At 49.1% G+C, this 18,535-nt stretch overlaps 1 protein-coding gene across 4 annotated transcripts in view; it reads left to right on the forward strand.

Annotated features, from left to right (window-relative positions):
• ANKRD52 (ankyrin repeat domain 52) overlaps nucleotides 1-18,535 on the forward strand; it is a 664,467-nt gene that overhangs the window by 389,049 nt on the left and 256,883 nt on the right. For all 4 annotated transcript variants that reach the window (XM_069230557.1, XM_069230556.1, XM_069230555.1 and 1 more), the window contains 2 exons: nucleotides 10,847-10,930; nucleotides 11,237-11,382. In XM_069230557.1, coding sequence (XP_069086658.1) covers nucleotides 10,847-10,930; nucleotides 11,237-11,382 — 230 coding nt within the window. The remainder of the gene's footprint in view (nucleotides 1-10,846; nucleotides 10,931-11,236; nucleotides 11,383-18,535) is intronic.

Raw genomic sequence — 18,535 nt, forward strand, 5'->3', positions numbered from 1 at the left:
CCAAGAGTGTTCACAAAATGTCTAGCAGTAGTAGCAGCACACATCAGGAGACAACAGATACATGTGTTCCCTTACCTAGACGATTGGCTAATCAAGACCAACACAGTAAAAAAATGCGCAAACAACACCACATTTGTCATACAAACCCTTCACAAACTGGAGTTTTCCATCAACTATACAAAATCACACCTAGAACCGTGTCAAACACAACAATATCTAGGAGCAACCATCAACACATCAAAAGGAATTGCCACTCCAAGTCCACAAAGAGTGCAGGCATTCCACAAGGTAATAAGTGCTATGTTTCCAAACCAAAAGATACAAGCAAAATTTGTGCTAAAACTTCTAGGCATGATGTCATCATGCATAGCCATTGTCCCAAACGCAAGACTACACATGCGACCCTTACAACAGTGTCTAGCATCACAATGGTCACAGGCACAGGGTCAACTTCAAGATCTGGTGTTGGTAGACCGCCAAACATACCTCTCGCTTCTATGGTGGAACAGCAAAAATTTAAACAAAGGGCGGACATTTCAGGACCCAGTGCCTCAATACGTTATAACAACAGATGCTTCCATGACAGGGTGGGGAGCACACCTCAATCACCACAGCATTCAAGGACAATGGGATATACACGAAACAAAATTTCATATCAATTACCTAGAACTGTTAGCAGTATTTCTAGCATTAAAAGCCTTCCAACCCATAATAACACACAAATACATTCTTGTCAAAACAGACAACATGACAACAATGTATTATTTAAACAAACAAGGAGGAACACACTCAACACAATTGTGCCTCCTAACACAAAAAATATGGCAGTGGGCGATTCACAACAACATTCGCCTAATAGCACAATTTATTCCAGGAATACAAAACCAACTAGCAGACAACCTTTCGCGAGACCACCAACAAGTCCACGAATGGGAAATTCACCCCCAAGTTCTGAACAAGTACTTTCAAATTTGGGGAACACCCCAGATAGATTTGTTCGCAACAAAACAAAACTCAAAATGCCAAAACTTCGCATCCAGGTACCCACACCGCAAATCACAAGGCAATGCTCTATGGATGAGTTGGTCAGGGATATTTGCGTACGCTTTTCCCCCTCTCCCTCTCCTTCCATATCTAGTAAACAAGTTGAGTCAAAACCAACTCAAACTCATACTGATAGCACCCACATGGGCAAGACAACCTTGGTATACAACTCTACTAGACCTTTCACTAGTACCGCATGTCAAACTACCCAACAGGCCAGATCTGTTAACACAACACAAACAACAGATCAGGCATCCAAACCCAGCATCATTGAATCTGGCAATTTAGCTCCTGAAATCCTAGAATTCGGACACTTAGACCTCACACAAGAATGCATGGAGGTCATAAAACAAGCTAGAAAACCTTCCACTAGACACTGCTATGCATCTAAGTGGAAAAGATTTGTTTACTACTGCCATGCCAATCAAATACAACCATTACATGCCTCTACTAAAGACATAGTAGGATACTTACTACATTTGCAAAAAGCAAATCTCGCTTTTTCATCTATAAAAATACACCTCGCAGCAATATCTGCTTACCTACAAACTACTCATTCATCGTCTCTATTTAGAATACCAGTTATTAAAGCATTCATGGAAGGGCTAAAAAGAATTATACCACCAAGAACACCACCAGTTCCTTCATGGAATCTTAACATCGTCTTAACAAGACTCATGGGTCCACCTTTCGAACCCATGCATTCCTGTGAAATGCAATATCTAACCTGGAAGGTCGCATTTCTCATTGCAATCACATCCCTCAGAAGAGTAAGTGAAATACAGGCATTTACCATACAAGAACCATTTATTCAAATACACAACAATAAAATAGTTCTAAGAACAAATCCAAAATTTCTGCCAAAGGTACTCACCATTCCATTTAAATCAAACAGTAGAATTGCCAGTGTTCTTCCCACAACCAAATTCTGTGGCTGAAAGGGCACTACATACATTAGACATCAAAAGAGCACTAATGTATTACATTGACAGAACAAAGCTAATCAGGAAAACAAAACAACTGTTCATAGCTTTTCAAAAACCACACATAGGAAATCCAATCTCTAAACAAGGCATTGCTAGATGGATAGTCAGATGTATTCAAACATGCTATCTTAAAGCCAAAAGAGAATTGCCTATTACACCAAAGGCACACTCAACCAGAAAGAAAGGTGCTACAATGGCCTTTCTAGGAAACATTCCTATGAGCGAAATATGTAAGGCTGCAACCTGGTCTACGCCTCATACGTTTACTAAACACTACTGTGTAGACGTACTAAATGCACAACAAGCTACAGTGGGCCAAGCTGTACTAAGAACATTATTCCAAACTACTTCAACTCCTACAGGCTAAACCACCGCTTTTAGGGGAGGTAACTGCTTTATAGTCTATGCCAAACATGTGTATCTGCAGCAACATATGCCATCGAACTGAAAATGTCACTTACCCAGTGTACATCTGTTCGTGGCATTAGTCGCTGCAGATTCACATGTACCCTCCCACCTCCCCGGGAAGCCTGTAGCCGTTTAGAAGTAGATCATAAATCTTAAACATCTGAACATTTGTAAATAATTATTATAAACTCTTAACGTACATACATATTCACTCCATTGCATGGGCACTATTTATACCAAACAACTCCATCCTCACCCTCTGCGGGGAAAACAATCTAAGATGGAGTCGTCGCCCATGCGCAATGGAGCCGAAGAGGGAGGAGTCCTTCGGTCCCGTGACCAAAAAGACTTCTTCGAAGAAAAACAACTTGTAATACTCCGAGCCCAACACCAGGCAGCGGACTGTGCCAAACATGTGAATCTGCAGCGACTAATGCCACGAACAGATGTACACTGGGTAAGTGACATTTTCATTTTCCGTTTAGGAAAAATGCATGCAGTCAAACAAATGTAGTATATTTGAGTGCAAGTGTAAGGAAATGCCTCCTTGGCATGGTTGCCCCCTGACTTTTTGCCTTTGCTGATGCTATGTTTACAATTGAAAGTGTGCTGAGGCCTGCTAACCAGGCCCCAGCACCAGTGTTCTTTCCCTAACCTGTACTTTTGTATCCACAATTGGCAGACCCTGGCATCCAGATAAGTCCCTTGTAACTGGTACTTCTAGTACCAAGGGCCCTGATGCCAAGGAAGGTCTCTAAGGGCTGCAGCATGTCTTATGCCACCCTGGAGACCTCTCACTCAGCACAGACACACTGCTTGCCAGCTTGTGTGTGCTAGTGAGGACAAAACGAGTAAGTCGACATGGCACTCCCCTCAGGGTGCCATGCCAGCCTCTCACTGCCTATGCAGTATAGGTAAGACACCCCTCTAGCAGGCCTTACAGCCCTAAGGCAGGGTGCACTATACCATAGGTGAGGGTACCAGTGCATGAGCATGGTACCCCTACAGTGTCTAAACAAAACCTTAGACATTGTAAGTGCAGGGTAGCCATAAGAGTATATGGTCTGGGAGTCTGTCAAACACGAACTCCACAGCACCATAATGGCTACACTGAAAACTGGGAAGTTTGGTATCAAACTTCTCAGCACAATAAATGCACACTGATGCCAGTGTACATTTTATTGCAAAATACACCCCAGAGGGCACCTTAGAGGTGCCCCCTGAAACTTAACCGACTGTCTGTGTAGGCTGACTAGTTCCAGCAGCCTGCCACACTAGAGACCTGTTGCTGGCCCCATGGGGAGAGTGCCTTTGTCACTCTGAGGCCAGTAACAAAGCCTGCACTGGGTGGAGATGCGAACACCTCCCCCAGGCAGGAGCTGTAACACCTGGCGGTGAGCCTCAAAGGCTCACCCCTTTGTCACAGCCCAGCAGGGCACTCCAGCTTAGTGGAGTTGCCCGCCCCCTCCGGCCACGGCCCCCACTTTTAGCGGCAAGGCTGGAGGGAACAAAGAAAGCAACAAGGAGGAGTCACTGGCCAGTCAGGACAGCCCCTAAGGTGTCCTGAGCTGAAGTGACTCTAACTTTTAGAAATCCTCCATCTTGCAGACGGAGGATTCCCCCAATAGGGTTAGGATTGTGACCCCCTCCCCTTGGGAGGAGGCACAAAGAGGGTGTACCCACCCTCAGGGCTAGTAGCCATTGGCTACTAACCCCCCAGACCTAAACACGCCCTTAAATTTAGTATTTAAGGGCTACCCTGAACCCTAGAAAATTAGATTCCTGCGACAACAAGAAGAAGGACTGCCCAGCTGAAAACCCCTGCAGAGGAAGACCAGAAGACAACAACTGCCTTGGCTCCAGAAACTCACCGGCCTGTCTCCTGCCTTCCAAAGAACTCTGCTCCAGCGACGCCTTCCAAAGGGACCAGCGACCTCTGAATCCTCTGAGGACTGCCCTGCTTCGACGACGACAAGAAACTCCCGAGGACAGCGGACCTGCTCCAAAAAGACTGCAACTTTGTTTCAAGGAGCAGCTTTAAAGACCCTGCAATCTCCCCGCAAGAAGCGTGAGACTTGCAACACTGCACCCGGCGACCCCGACTCGGCTGGTGGAGAACCAACACTTCAGGGAGGACCCCCGGACTACTCTACGACTGTGAGTACCAAAACCTGTCCCCCCTGAGCCCCCACAGCGCCGCCTGCAGAGGGAATCCCGAGGCTTCCCCTGACCGCGACTCTCTGAAACCTAAGTCCCGACGCCTGGAAAAGACCCTGCACCCGCAGCCCCCAGGACCTGAAGGACCGGACTTTCACTGGAGAAGTGACCCCCAGGAGTCCCTCTCCCTTGCCCAAGTGGAGGTTTCCCCGAGGAAGCCCCCCCTTGCCTGCCTGCAGCGCTGAAGAGATCCGTTGATCTCTCATAGACTAACATTGCAAACCCAACGCTTGTTTCTACACTGCACCCGGCCGCCCCCGCGCTGCTGAGGGTGAAATTTCTGTGTGGGCTTGTGTCCCCCCCGGTGCCCTACAAAACCCCCCTGGTCTGCCCTCCGAAGACGCGGGTACTTACCTGCAAGCAGACCGGAACCGGGGCACCCCCTTCTCTCCATTCTAGCCTATGCGTTTTGGGCACCACTTTGAACTCTGCACCTGACCGGCCCTGAGCTGCTGGTGTGGTGACTTTGGGGTTGCCCTGAACCCCCAACGGTGGGCTACCTTGGACCAAGAACTGAACCCTGTAAGTGTCTTACTTACCTGGTAAAACTAACCAAAACTTACCTCCCCCAGGAACTGTGAAAATTGCACTAAGTGTCTGTAAGGAAATGCCTCCTTGGCATGGTTGCCCCCTGACTTTTTGCCTTTGCTGATGCTATGTTTACAATTGAAAGTGTGCTGAGGCCTGCTAACCAGGCCCCAGCACCAGTGTTCTTTCCCTAACCTGTACTTTTGTATCCACAATTGGCAGACCCTGGCATCCAGATAAGTCCCTTGTAACTGGTACTTCTAGTACCAAGGGCCCTGATGCCAAGGAAGGTCTCTAAGGGCTGCAGCATGTCTTATGCCACCCTGGAGACCTCTCACTCAGCACAGACACACTGCTTGCCAGCTTGTGTGTGCTAGTGAGGACAAAACGAGTAAGTCGACATGGCACTCCCCTCAGGGTGCCATGCCAGCCTCTCACTGCCTATGCAGTATAGGTAAGACACCCCTCTAGCAGGCCTTACAGCCCTAAGGCAGGGTGCACTATACCATAGGTGAGGGTACCAGTGCATGAGCATGGTACCCCTACAGTGTCTAAACAAAACCTTAGACATTGTAAGTGCAGGGTAGCCATAAGAGTATATGGTCTGGGAGTCTGTCAAACACGAACTCCACAACACCATAATGGCTACACTGAAAACTGGGAAGTTTGGTATCAAACTTCTCAGCACAATAAATGCACACTGATGCCAGTGTACATTTTATTGTAAAATACACCACAGAGGGCACCTTAGAGGTGCCCCCTGAAACTTAACCGACTGTCTGTGTAGGCTGACTAGTTCCAGCAGCCTGCCACACCAGAGACATGTTGCTGGCCCCATGGGGAGAGTGCCTTTGTCACTCTGAGGCCAGTAACAAAGCCTGCACTGGGTGGAGATGCTAACACCTCCCCCAGGCAGGAGCTGTAACACCTGGCGGTGAGCCTCAAAGGCTCACCCCTTTGTCACAGCCCAGCAGGGCACTCCAGCTTAGTGGAGTTGCCCGCCCCCTCCGGCCACGGCCCCCACTTTTGGCGGCAAGGCTGGAGGGAACAAAGAAAGCAACAAGGAGGAGTCACTGGCCAGTCAGGACAGCCCCTAAGGTGTCCTGAGCTGAAGTGACTCTAACTTTTAGAAATCCTCCATCTTGCAGATGGAGGATTCCCCCAATAGGGTTAGGATTGTGACCCCCTCCCCTTGGGAGGAGGCACAAAGAGGGTGTACCCACCCTCAGGGCTAGTAGCCATTGGCTACTAACCCCCCAGACCTAAACACGCCCTTAAATTTAGTATTTAAGGGCTACCCTGAACCCTAGAAAATTAGATTCCTGCAACTACAAGAAGAAGGACTGCCTAGCTGAAAACCCCTGCAGAGGAAGACCAGAAGACGACAACTGCCTTGGCTCCAGAAACTCACCGGCCTGTCTCCTGCCTTCCAAAGATCCTGCTCCAGCGACGCCTTCCAAAGGGACCAGCGACCTCGACATCCTCTGAGGACTGCCCCTGCTTCGAAAAGACAAGAAACTCCCGAGGACAGCGGACCTGCTCCAAGAAAGGCTGCAACTTTGTTTCCAGCAGCCTTGAAAGAACCCTGCAAGCTCCCCGCAAGAAGCGTGAGACTTGCACCACTGCACCCGGCGACCCCGACTCGGCTGGTGGAGATCCGACATCTCAGGAGGGACCCCAGGACTACTCTGATACTGTGAGTACCAAAACCTGTCCCCCCTGAGCCCCCACAGCGCCGCCTGCAGAGGGAATCCCGAGGCTTCCCCTGACCGCGACTCTTTGAATCCTAAGTCCCGACGCCTGGGAGAGACCCTGCACCCGCAGCCCCCAGGACCTGAAGGACCGGACTTTCACTGGAGAAGTGACCCCCAGGAGTCCCTCTCCCTTGCCCAAGTGGAGGTTTCCCCGAGGAACCCCCCCCTTGCCTGCCTGCAGCGCTGAAGAGATCCCGAGATCTCTCATAGACTAACATTGCGAACCCGACGCTTGTTTCTACACTGCACCCGGCCGCCCCCGCGCTGCTGAGGGTGAAATTTCTGTGTGGGCTTGTGTCCCCCCCGGTGCCCTACAAAACCCCCCTGGTCTGCCCTCCGAAGACGCGGGTACTTACCTGCAAGCAGACCGGAACCGGGGCACCCCCTTCTCTCCATTCTAGCCTATGTGTTTTGGGCACCACTTCGAACTCTGCACCTGACCGGCCCTGAGCTGCTGGTGTGGTGACTTTGGGGTTGCTCTGAACCCCCAACGGTGGGCTACCTTGGACCAAGAACTGAACCCTGTAAGTGTCCTACTTACCTGGTTAACCTAACAAATACTTACCTCCCCTAGGAACTGTGAAAATTGCACTGTGTCCACTTTTAAAACAGCTATTTGTCAATAACTTGAAAAGTATACATGCAATTTTTATGATTTGAAGTTCCTAAAGTACTTACCTGCAATACCTTTCGAATGAGATATTACATGTAGAATTTGAACCTGTGGTTCTTAAAATAAACTAAGAAAAGATATTTTTCTATACAAAAACCTATTGGCTGGATTTGTCTCTGAGTGTGTGTACCTCATTTATTGTCTATGTGTATGTACAACAAATGCTTAACACTACTCCTTGGATAAGCCTACTGCTCGACCACACTACCACAAAATAGAGCATTAGTATTATCTATTTTTACCACTATTTTACCTCTAAGGGGAACCCTTGGACTCTGTGCATGCTATTCCTTACTTTGAAATAGCACATACAGAGCCAACTTCCTACAGCAAGTACGTTTGTTTTTACCACCTGTAGGAAGCTGCCTCTGTATATACTTTATCAAAGTGAGATATAGGTTGCACAGAGTCCAGGGGTTCCTCAGAGACCTAACAGAGGCCAAAGTAGATAATACTAATGCTCTCTTTTACGGTAGTGTGGTCGAGCAGTTAGTCTTATCAAAGGACAGTGCAAAGCATTTATTGTGTACACAGAAAATAGAAGCAGCACACACTCAATTAATTAACCTCAGACCAATGTTTTTTATATATCACATTTTTCTTTATTTTGAGAACCACAAAATTCAAGTTGCAGGTAAGCACTGTAAAAGTTTTGTATTTCACACAGGCATCAACAGTTCTTTGCTTGAAATAGGTGAGTAATAAAGTTTTTTGAATTATTGCAATAATCTGTTTTTAGTACAATTTAGTACTTAGTACAATTTTCACAAACAGTTCCTAGGAGGAAGAAAGGTTAGGTCGCTTTACAGGTAAGTTCAACACTTCCAGTTTGTCTCCGGGTTTTAGAAAGTCCACCGGTTGGGTTCAAGTTAACCCCAAACACCCACCACCAGCAGCATGGGGCCGGCCGGGTGCAGAGGTCAAAGTTGAGCAAATTTAACGTGGGATCCTATGGAAACAGAAGGTACGTGGAATCGGGCCTATCTGCAGGTAAGTACCCGCAGCTTGGAGGGCAGTCCAGGGGGGATTAGAAGAGCATTGGAGGAGCCACAAGTAGACACCAAACACACATCCTCAGCGGCACAGGGGCGGCCGGGTGCAGGGTGCACACAGGACGGGTTTCCAATGCTGGTCTGTGAGGAAAGCCCAGGGGAAACTCGGAGGCTGCAGGCGAGGGCCAGAGAGGTGTCTCGGACACACCACCAGTAAGACAGGAAGGAGGACCGCCTGCTGAACGTTGAGGCACTGGGGGTCGGTTTCTCCAAGGCCTGGGGACTGCGGGTGCAGTGTATTCTTAGGCGTCCGATATCTTCCTCCGGAGCTTTGCAGGCAGGGTGTTTTAGGGATTCCCTCTGCAGGCATCGTGGAGGGGTAGAGAGGTCAACCGAAGGTGGGCACTTGCTTGTAATCGCCTGAGGACCCTTTCTTGCTGGGTGCACCTGGACATGGACCGTGGGCGTCTGGTGCACAGGGGTCGAGACTCATGCATCCGGAGTGAGGTGGGAGTCCTTGGTTGTTAGTACCTTTAGACAGAGCAGTTGTCCTCAGGAGTTCTTGGTCTTTTTTGAAGCAGGGCAGTCCTGGAGTTGGGAAGAGGTCGCTGGTCCTGCTGGACACGTTGCTGGTCTTTTGCAGGTTTTTTGAAGCAGGAGACAGACCGGTAGGGCTAGGGGCCAAAGCAGTTGTCGTCTTCCTTCTTCTCTGCTGAGGGTTTCAACTTAGCAGTCCTTCTCCTTCCTTTAGGTCGCCAGGAATCTGGTGAGCTGGGTTCAGGGAAGCCCTTAAATACAAGATTTAGGGGCATTAGAGGGGTCAGAGGGTGGCTACACCCTCCTTGTGTCCACTCTCTTTGGGGAGGGGGGGAACATTCTTATCCCTATTGGTCCCTGTCCTCCAAACCAAGATGGAGGATTCTGCAGGGAGTGGGTCACGTCAGCTCTGGACACCTTAGGGGTGGTCCCAGCTGAAGTGGTCGCTCCTCCTTGTTTTTCTTAAGTTTCCCGCTGAACTGGCAGCAAAAAGCAGGGGCTTGTCTGGGGGGGGGTGGGGGGGGGGCATCTCCATTAGCTGGAGTGCCCTGAGGCACTGTAACACGAGGCCTGAGCCTTTGAGGCTCACTGCCAGGTGTTACATTTCCTGCAGGGGGGGGAGGTGTGAAGCACCTCCACCCAGAGCAGGTTTTGTTTCCGGCCTCAGAGATCACAAAGGCTGTCACCCCATGGGGTCAGAAACTTGCTGGAAGTGGCATGCTGGCACAGACCAGTCAGTCCTACACTAGAGGATTGGGTAGAATACAGGGGGCATCTCTAAGATGCCCTTTGCGTGCATTTTTTAAATAAATCCCGCACTGGCATCAGTGGGGGTTTATTGTCCTGAGAAGTTTGATACCAACCTTCCCAGTATTCAGTGTAGCCATTATGGAACTGTGGAGTTCATAATGACAAACTCCCAGACCATATACTTAATATGGCCACACTTCATTTACAATGTCTAAGAATGGACTTAGACAGTGTAGGGGCATATTGCTCATGTAGCTGTGCCCTCACCTGTGGTATTGTGCACCCTGTCTTAGGGCTGTAAGGCCTGCTAGAGAGGTGACGTACCTATGCCACAGGCAATGTTTTGTGGGCAAGGCACCCTGAGGGGGATGCCATGTCGACTTTGCCTTTTTCTCCCCACCAACACACACAATCTGCAATGGCAATGTGCATGTGTTAGGTGAGGGGTCCCTTAGGGTGGCACAACACATACTGCAGCACTTAGGGACCCTCCCTGGTCACAGGGCCCTTGGTACGACTGGTACCTTTTACAAGGGACTTATCTGTGTGCCAATTGTGGAAACAATGGTCCATTGTTAGGGAAAGAACACTGGTGATGGGGCCTGGATAGCAGGGTCCCAGCACACACTGTCAAGTCAGCATCAATATCAGGCAAAAAGTGGAGGGGGTGCCAGTTTCCCACACTGCCTTTTTGAAATAGAATAGCGACAGGGAAAATGTAGCTTTGAATTTAGACTGTACTTATGGCCAGGAACAAGGCTGCATGCTAAACTATTTTCAGACCTTGAAAGTGTGGAAGACTTGAGCCTGCCTTGCCAATATTTAAACTTGCGACCTTCTGAACACTGTAGAGATGGCGTGTATTAACTCACTGAGCAAGTCTTTTGCTCTCTCTCCTCTGTCTTGCTTCAGCGTGATCACTTCCCCTTTCATATTTGTCCTGTCTTTTTATTTTAGAATCAACAGCCAGGACAGTACATCGGAAATGCTGGTAGATGCCATGGGTGCCAAGATTATCAATAGCAGAGATGCCAAAGGAAGGTAACTGACAAACATCTATTCCTTTAAAATATAGCAACTGGTTGGTGATTGAGTTGCACAAAATGTGTATGGTGTGAATTAGCCTCATTCTGTAAAGAGCTGCAGGTTTCTGGTGAATATTAGTCCTACTAGGCTAGTTTTGCTTTTTCACATGAAGTGTTACATATTGCCTCTCATGTCCTTGTAATTTGGATCAGAAGAGCAGTTTTGCTGTAGTCCTTTATAATTTTTTGGCTTGTGTCAATTCTGTGCCTCTGTAACTCACACTTTACACACCTCTCTCTATCCCTCAACCATTCCGTGCAGGACCCCACTTCACGCCGCTGCCTTCGCAGATAACATCCATGGTTTACAGCTGCTTCTGCGCCACCAGGCCGAGGTAAACACCATCGACCAATCAGGAAAGACACCGCTCATGATGGCGGCAGAGAATGGGCAGACTGCGGCAGTAGGTAGGTTTACAAGGAAATGTTGGCATTTGGGTCTATTCATTTTAATATATTGCATGTTTCTCATTCCTCTTCCCCTGTGTCTTCTGCTCTCTAGCGTGGTTCCCCTTTTTTCACTACAGGGTTTTAAAATTCTATGATAATTTAGCTGACACTGCAAGCAGAGCCTAAGGCTGCATTACAAATCTGGGCATGACTGAGAGGGAAAATCTGGAGTGGTCTTTGAAAGGGAGGAAAACTAAGAGACTGATATAGGTTGAAAACGAGAGATATTGGAAAGTGACAAAGCTGCAAGCCCCTCCTTGACAGACAGAGCAAAGTGTAACTCCCTGGGCAGGGGAGCATGCTGCATAGTTCAATATGTACATTTGTAAGGACCTCTGGGACTCTATCAAATCATGTATTTTCTTTCTTTATCACTATATTCAAATACCAACAGTTCAGTGATGTTTAGGGCTGTGGTTCTTCACCTTTTGCCTTTATGTGGACACCCACTTAATCATTGCTGGATTCTGGGGACACCCCTCAAAATCATCATTAGAATTTGGAGACCTCCTCACTGACTCAGTAGTGTAAGCCAGGGACCTGGCCTAAGCAATTTCAATGGCGTGAACTGCTAAACAATTCATAAAACTACTGGTGCAAGCATTCATCAGACATGCAAATGTTTAGAAATGGGGTCTCTAGTTAGCAGTGGTTTGCACCCTGTCTGAGTAGAGACCCTCTTTCTAGTCAGCGCAAGAGAGTCACACAGCTAAGATAACCCCTGCTCTCACTCCCTTTGTAGCTTGGCTCAAGCAGTCAGGCTTATTGCAGAGGCAATGTGTAAAGTATTTGTGTGTGTGTGTGTAAGGAAATGCCTCCTTGGCATGGTTACCCCCTGACTTTTTGCCTTTGCTGATGCTATGTTTTGATTTGAAAGTGTGCTGAGGCCTGCTAACCAGGCCCCAGCACCAGTGTTCTTTCCCTAACCTGTACTTTTGTTTACACAATTGGCACACCCTGGCATCCAGGTAAGTCCCTTGTAACTGGTACCCCTGGTACCAAGGGCCCTGATGCCAGGGAAGGTCCCTAAGGGCTGCAGCATATCTTATGCCACCCTGGGGATCCCTCACTCAGCACAGACACACTGCTTGCCAGCTTGTGTGTGCTGGTGAGGACAAATCGAGTAAGTCGACATGGCACTCCCCTCAGGGTGCCATGCCAACCTCACACTGCCTATGCAGTATAGATAAGTCACCCCTCTAGCAGCCTTACAGCCCTAAGGCAGGGTGCACTATACCATGGGTGAGGGCACCAGTGCATGAGCACTGTGCCCCTACAGTGTCTAAGCCAAACCTTAGACATTGTAAGTGCAGGTTAGCCATAAGAGTATATGGTCTGGAAGTCTGTCAAACACGAACTCCACAGCACCGTAATGGCTACACTGAAAACTGGGAAGTTTGGTGTAGGAAGTTGGCTCTGTATGCACTATTTCAAAGTAAGGAATAGTATGCACAGAGTCCAAGGGTTCCGCTTAGAGGTAAGATAGTGGCAAAAAGAGATAATACTAATGCTCTATTTTGTGGTAGTGTGGTCGAGCAGTAGGCTTATCCAAGGAGTAGTGTTAAGCATTTGTTGTACATACACATAGACAATAAATGAGGTACACACACTCAGAGACAAATCCAGCCAATAGGTTTTGTTATAGAAAAATATATTTTCTTAGTTTATTTTAAGAACCACAGGTTCAAATTTTACACGTAATAGCTCATTTGAAAGGTATTGCAGGTAAGTACTCTAGGAACTTTGAATCATTACTTTAGCATGTATACTTTTTACATAAAACACAATAAGCTGTTTTAAAAGTGGACACAGTGCAATTTTCACAGTTCCTGGGGGAGGTAAGTTATTATTAGTTTCAACAGGTAAGTAAGTCACTTACAGGTTTTAGTTTTTGGTCCAAGGTAGCCCACCGTTGGGGGTTCAGAGCAACCCCAAAGTTATCACACCAGCAGCTCAGGGCCGGTCAGGTGCAAAGGTCAAAGAGGTGCCCAAAACACATAGGCTTCAATGGAGAGAAGGGGGTGCCCCGGTTCCAGTCTGCCAGCAGGTAAGTACCCGCGTCATCGGAGGGCAGACCAGGGGGGTTTTGTAGGGCACCGGGGGGGACACAAGTCCACACAGGAAGTACACCCTCAGCAGCGCGGGGGCGGCCGGGTGCAGTGTGCAAACAAGCGTCGGGTTTCCTTTAGTTTTCAATGGGAGACCAAGGGGTCTCTTCAGCGATGCAGGCAAGGGGGGGGGGGGCTCCTCGGGGTAGCCACCACCTGGGCAAGGGAGAGGGCCTCCTGGGGGTCACTCCTGCACAGAAGTTCCGTTTCTTTAGGGGCTGGGAGCTGCGGGTGCAGGGTCTTTCCCAGCCGTCGGGAAATGGAGTTCAGACAGTCGCTGTCAGGGGGAGCCTGGGGATTCCCTCTGCAGGCGTCGCTGTGGGGGCTCAGGGGGGACAACTTTGGTTACTCAGTCGTAGAGTCGCCGGAGGGTCCTCCCTGAGTTGGTTGTTCTCCACCAGTCGAGTCGGGGTCGCCGGGTGCAGTGTTGCAAGTCTCACGCTTCTTGCGGGAGTTGCAGGGGTCTTTAAATCTGCTCCTTGTAACAAAGTTGCAGTTCTTTTGGAGCAGTGCCGCTGTCCTCGGGAGTTTCTTGTCTTTTTCGAAGCAGGGCAGTCCTCAGAGGATTCAGAGGTCGCTGGTCCCTTGGAAAGCGTCGCTGGAGCAGGTTTCTTTGGAAGGCAGGAGACAGGCCGGTGAGTCTGGGGCCAAGGCAGTTGGTGTCTTCTGTTCTTCCTCTGCAGGGGTTTGTCAGCTCAGCAGTCCTTCTTCTTGTTAGTTGCAGGAATCTAAATTCTTAGGTTCAGGGAAGCCCTTAAATACTAAATTTAAGGGCGTGTTTAGGTCTGGGGGATTAGTAGCCAATGGCTACTAGCCCTGAGGGTGGGTACACCCTCTTTGTGCCTCCTCCCAAGGGGAGGGGGTCACATTCCTATCCCTATTGGGGGAATCCTCCTTCTACAAGATGGAGGATTTCTAAAAGTCAGAGTCATCTCAGCTCAGGACACCTTAGGGGCTGTCCTGACTGGCCAGTGACGACTCCTTGTTATCTCCATTATTTCTCCTGGACTTGCCGCCCAAAGTGGGGGCTGTGTCCAGGGGGCGGGCATCTCCACTAGCTGGAGTGCCCTGGGGCACTGTAACACGAAGCTTGAGCCTTTGAAGCTCACTGCTAGGTGTTACAGTTCCTGCAGGGGGGGAGGTGTGAAGCACCTCCACCCAGAGCAGGCTTTGTTTCTGTCCTCAGAGAGCACAAAGGCTCTCACCGCATGAGGTCAGACACTCGTCTCTCAGCAGCAGGCTGGCACAGACCAGTCAGTCCTGCACTGAACAATTGGGTAAAATACAGGGGGTATCTCTAAGATGCCCTCTGTGTGCATTTTTTAATAAATCCAACACTGGCATCAGTGTGGGTTTATTATTCTGAGAAGTTTGATACCAAACTTCCCAGTATTCAGTGTAGCCATTATGGAGCTGTGGAGTTCGTTTTTGACAGACTCCCAGACCATATACTCTTATGGCTACCCTGCACTTACAATGTCTAAGGTTTTGCTTAGACACTGTAGGGGCATAGTGCTCATGCACTGGTGCCCTCACCTATGGTATAGTGCACCCTGCCTTAGGGCTGCAAGGCCTACTAGAGGGGTGACTTATCTATACTGCATAGGCAGTGTGAGGTTGGCATGGCACCCTGAGGGGAGTGCCATGTCGACTTAGTCATTTTCTCCCCACCAGCACACACAAGCTGGCAAGCAGTGTGTCTGTGCTGAGTGAGGGGTCCCTAGGGTGGCATAAGACATGCTGCAGCCCTTAGAGACCTTCCCTGGCATCAGGGCCCTTGGTACCCGGGGTACCAGTTACAAGGGACTTACCTGGATGCCAGGGGTGTGCCAATTGTGGAGACAATGGTACATTTTAGGTGAAAGAACACTGGTGCTGGGGCCTGGTTAGCAGGGTCCCAGCACACTTCTCAGTCAAGTCAGCATCAGTATCAGGCAAAAAGTGGGGGGTAACTGCAACAGGGAGCCATTTCTTTACACAAGCCCCCCCCAGCCCACAGGCCAGGAGACTCAGCCAAAGCTGGGAGAGTCTTCCTAGTCTGTCAGGCGAGGAAGAGTAGAGGAAATAGGCTGGTTTGTTGCAGGGCCTACTCTGCCTTACATCCTCCTGTCCAGGTCATTCCCTCTGGGGAACTGACCCACTTCCACAGTGATAGGACCTAATCTGAACTGCCTCTTGTCTGTGCTTTTAATGTCTTCACCCATTCTCTCTATTTTGGGGTTAGAGGTATCCACCTCTGCTAATCTTGTCTTAGCCAGGGTCACCCCTAGCTTACCCAAAGAGGTTACCCAGAGCTGGAGTAACCCCACCATGACCAACAGGGTCAGGGGGCCTAACTTGCTATTTGGCATGGGGTCTGACCACCATGCCAAGGATAGTGCAGCCATAAAGGCTAACACCCAGCAGAGGCCACTGACAGCTGTCAGTGCCCAGAACCACACCTTTAGCTCTTCACCTACAAGGGAAGGGGCTAAGTTACAGGCTTCTTTGGGTTCAGGGTGCCTGTCTGCTGTATTAGAGTGGGGGGTTACCACATCTTGTAGTAAACACCCTTCTTCCACTCTTTCTTCTGTTAGCTGAGGAGCCACCCACTCAGGTTTAACAGTTGCCTGACTAGCCAGGACTTCTTGTGGGTCAGGTTGGACTTTATCAGAGCCACTTTTGGAGTTCTCCCCTACTGTAGCAGAATCTCCCTGGCTTGCTGGAACCTTGGCTAAAGGTTGTCCACCTTTCCTACTCTGTTTTCTTTTATTTTTCTTCTGGGGCCTACTTGCAGTTACTGCAGGGGTAGCACCTCCAGAATTCTTGGGAGAGGACTGGCACTTGACCAGTTTCTCTCTTGGGCTCTGACTAACCTCTGGGTAGTCATTTCCAAGGAGACAATCAAGGGGGAGGTCTGTGCTGACTACCACCCTTCTCCAGCTAAAAGTCCCACCCACTTCTATGGGCACAAAAGCCACAGGCCTATCAGTGACCCTGTCTGGGCTAACTCTTACTCTGGCAGTCTCACCTGGGATGTACTGGTTTGAGAACACCAGCCTGTCATGCACAATAGTGTGACTGGCACAAGTGTCTCTCAGGGCAGTGGCTGGGATTCCATTCACCAGTAGGTGGTGGAAGTGTCTACTTCCCTCTGGAATATCCAACTCACCTGTTGGGCCCTTTTTCCAGTTGAAGGCTATGAAGACCTCCTCATCTGAGGAGTCATCCCCAATGGCTACACTGGTCACCCCTGGGATTTTGCTAGGGGGTTTGTTTTTGGGACAAGAAGTGTCATTGGTGTGGTGCCCTGTCTGTCTACAGTTTTGGCACCATGCCTTAGTGGCATCCCAGTTCTTACCCTGGTACCCACCTTTGTTTTGGGTTGTGTCTCGGGGCCCACCCACCTGGTCTGGTTTTTGGGGGCCTACAGAGGGCTCTTTTTCTTTATTTCTAGTGTCACCCACTTTCTCCTGGGGAGGCTTTGTAACCCCTTTCTTTTGGTCACCCCCAGTGGAAGTTTTGGTTACCCTAGTCTTGACCCAGTGGTCTGCCTTCTTTCCCAATTCTTGGGGAGAAATTGGACCTAGGTCTACCAGATACTGATGCAACTTTTCATTGAAGCAGTTACTTAAAATGTGTTCTTTCATAAACAAATTATAAAGCCCAACATAGTCATGCACTTCATTTCCAGTTACCCAACCATCCAGTGTTTTCACTGAGTAGTCAACAAAATCAACCCAGGTCTGGCTCGAGGATTTTTGAGCCCCCCTGAACCTAATCCTGTACTCCTCAGTGGAGAATCCAAAGCCCTCAATCAGGGTTCCCTTTGTGAAGTCATAAGATTCTGCATCTTTTCCAGAGAGTTTGAGGAGTCTATCCCTACACTTTCCAGTGAACATTTCCCAAAGGAGAGCACCCCAGTGAGATCTGTTTACTTTTCTGGTTGCACAAGCCCTCTCAAAAGCTGTGAACCATTTGGTGATGTCATCACCATCTTCATATTTAGTTACAATCCCTTTAGGGATTTTCAACATGTCAGGAGAATCTCTGACCCTATTTATGTTGCTGCCACCATTTATGGGTCCTAGGCCCATCTCTTGTCTTTCCCTTTCTATGGCTAGGATCTGTCTTTCCAAAGCCAATCTTTTGGCCATCCTGGCTAACTGGATGTCCTCTTCACTGGAGTTATCCTCAGTGATTTCAGAGAGGTTGGTCCCTCCTGTGAGGGAACCAGCATCTCTGACTATGATTTGTGGAGTCAGGGCTTGAGAGGCCCTGTCTTCCCTAGATAGGACTGGTAGGGGGGAATCACCCTCCAAGTCACTATACTCATCCTCTGAGTTGCCATCCTCAGAGGGGTTGGCTCTTTCAAACTCTGCCAACAGCTCCAGGAGCTGTAGTTTGGAAGGTCTGGAGCCCATTGCTATTTTCTTTAGTTTACAGAGTGACCTTAGCTCTCTCATCTGTAGATGGAGGTAAGGTGTGGTGTCGAGTTCCACCACATTCACATCTGTATTAGACAGTTCGATGGCATCTGTCGCTGTAGATACGCATGTTTTGCATAGCTCGCCATCTGGTGTTGGGTCGGAGTGTTACAAGTTGTTTTTCTTCGAAGAAGTCTTTCGAGTCACGGGACCGAGTGACTCCTCCTTTTGTCTCCATTGCGCATGGGCGTCGACTCCATCTTCGATTGTTTTTTTTCCGCCATCGGGTTCGGACGTGTTCCTGTCGCTCCGAGTTTCGGAACGGAAAAACAGCTAAATTTCGGAAGATTTTCGTCGGTATTGTTGCGTTCGGGATCGGCGTAGTTAGAATCAACACCGCATCGAAGATCGAAGAGCTCCGGAGCCCTTCGGGGTAGTTTTCGATCCCCCGCCGGGGCCTGCTCGGCCCGACCGCGTGTAGAAGAACGCCGATGGAACGGACCCCGTTCCGTTTCTGTCTCAAATGCCACAACAAATACCCCTATACAGACCAACACTTGGTCTGTAACCTGTGCCTGTCACCTGAGCACAGTGAAG

Source organism: Pleurodeles waltl, chromosome 4_2, assembly GCF_031143425.1.
Source record: "Pleurodeles waltl isolate 20211129_DDA chromosome 4_2, aPleWal1.hap1.20221129, whole genome shotgun sequence".
Taxonomy (NCBI): domain Eukaryota; kingdom Metazoa; phylum Chordata; class Amphibia; order Caudata; family Salamandridae; genus Pleurodeles; species Pleurodeles waltl.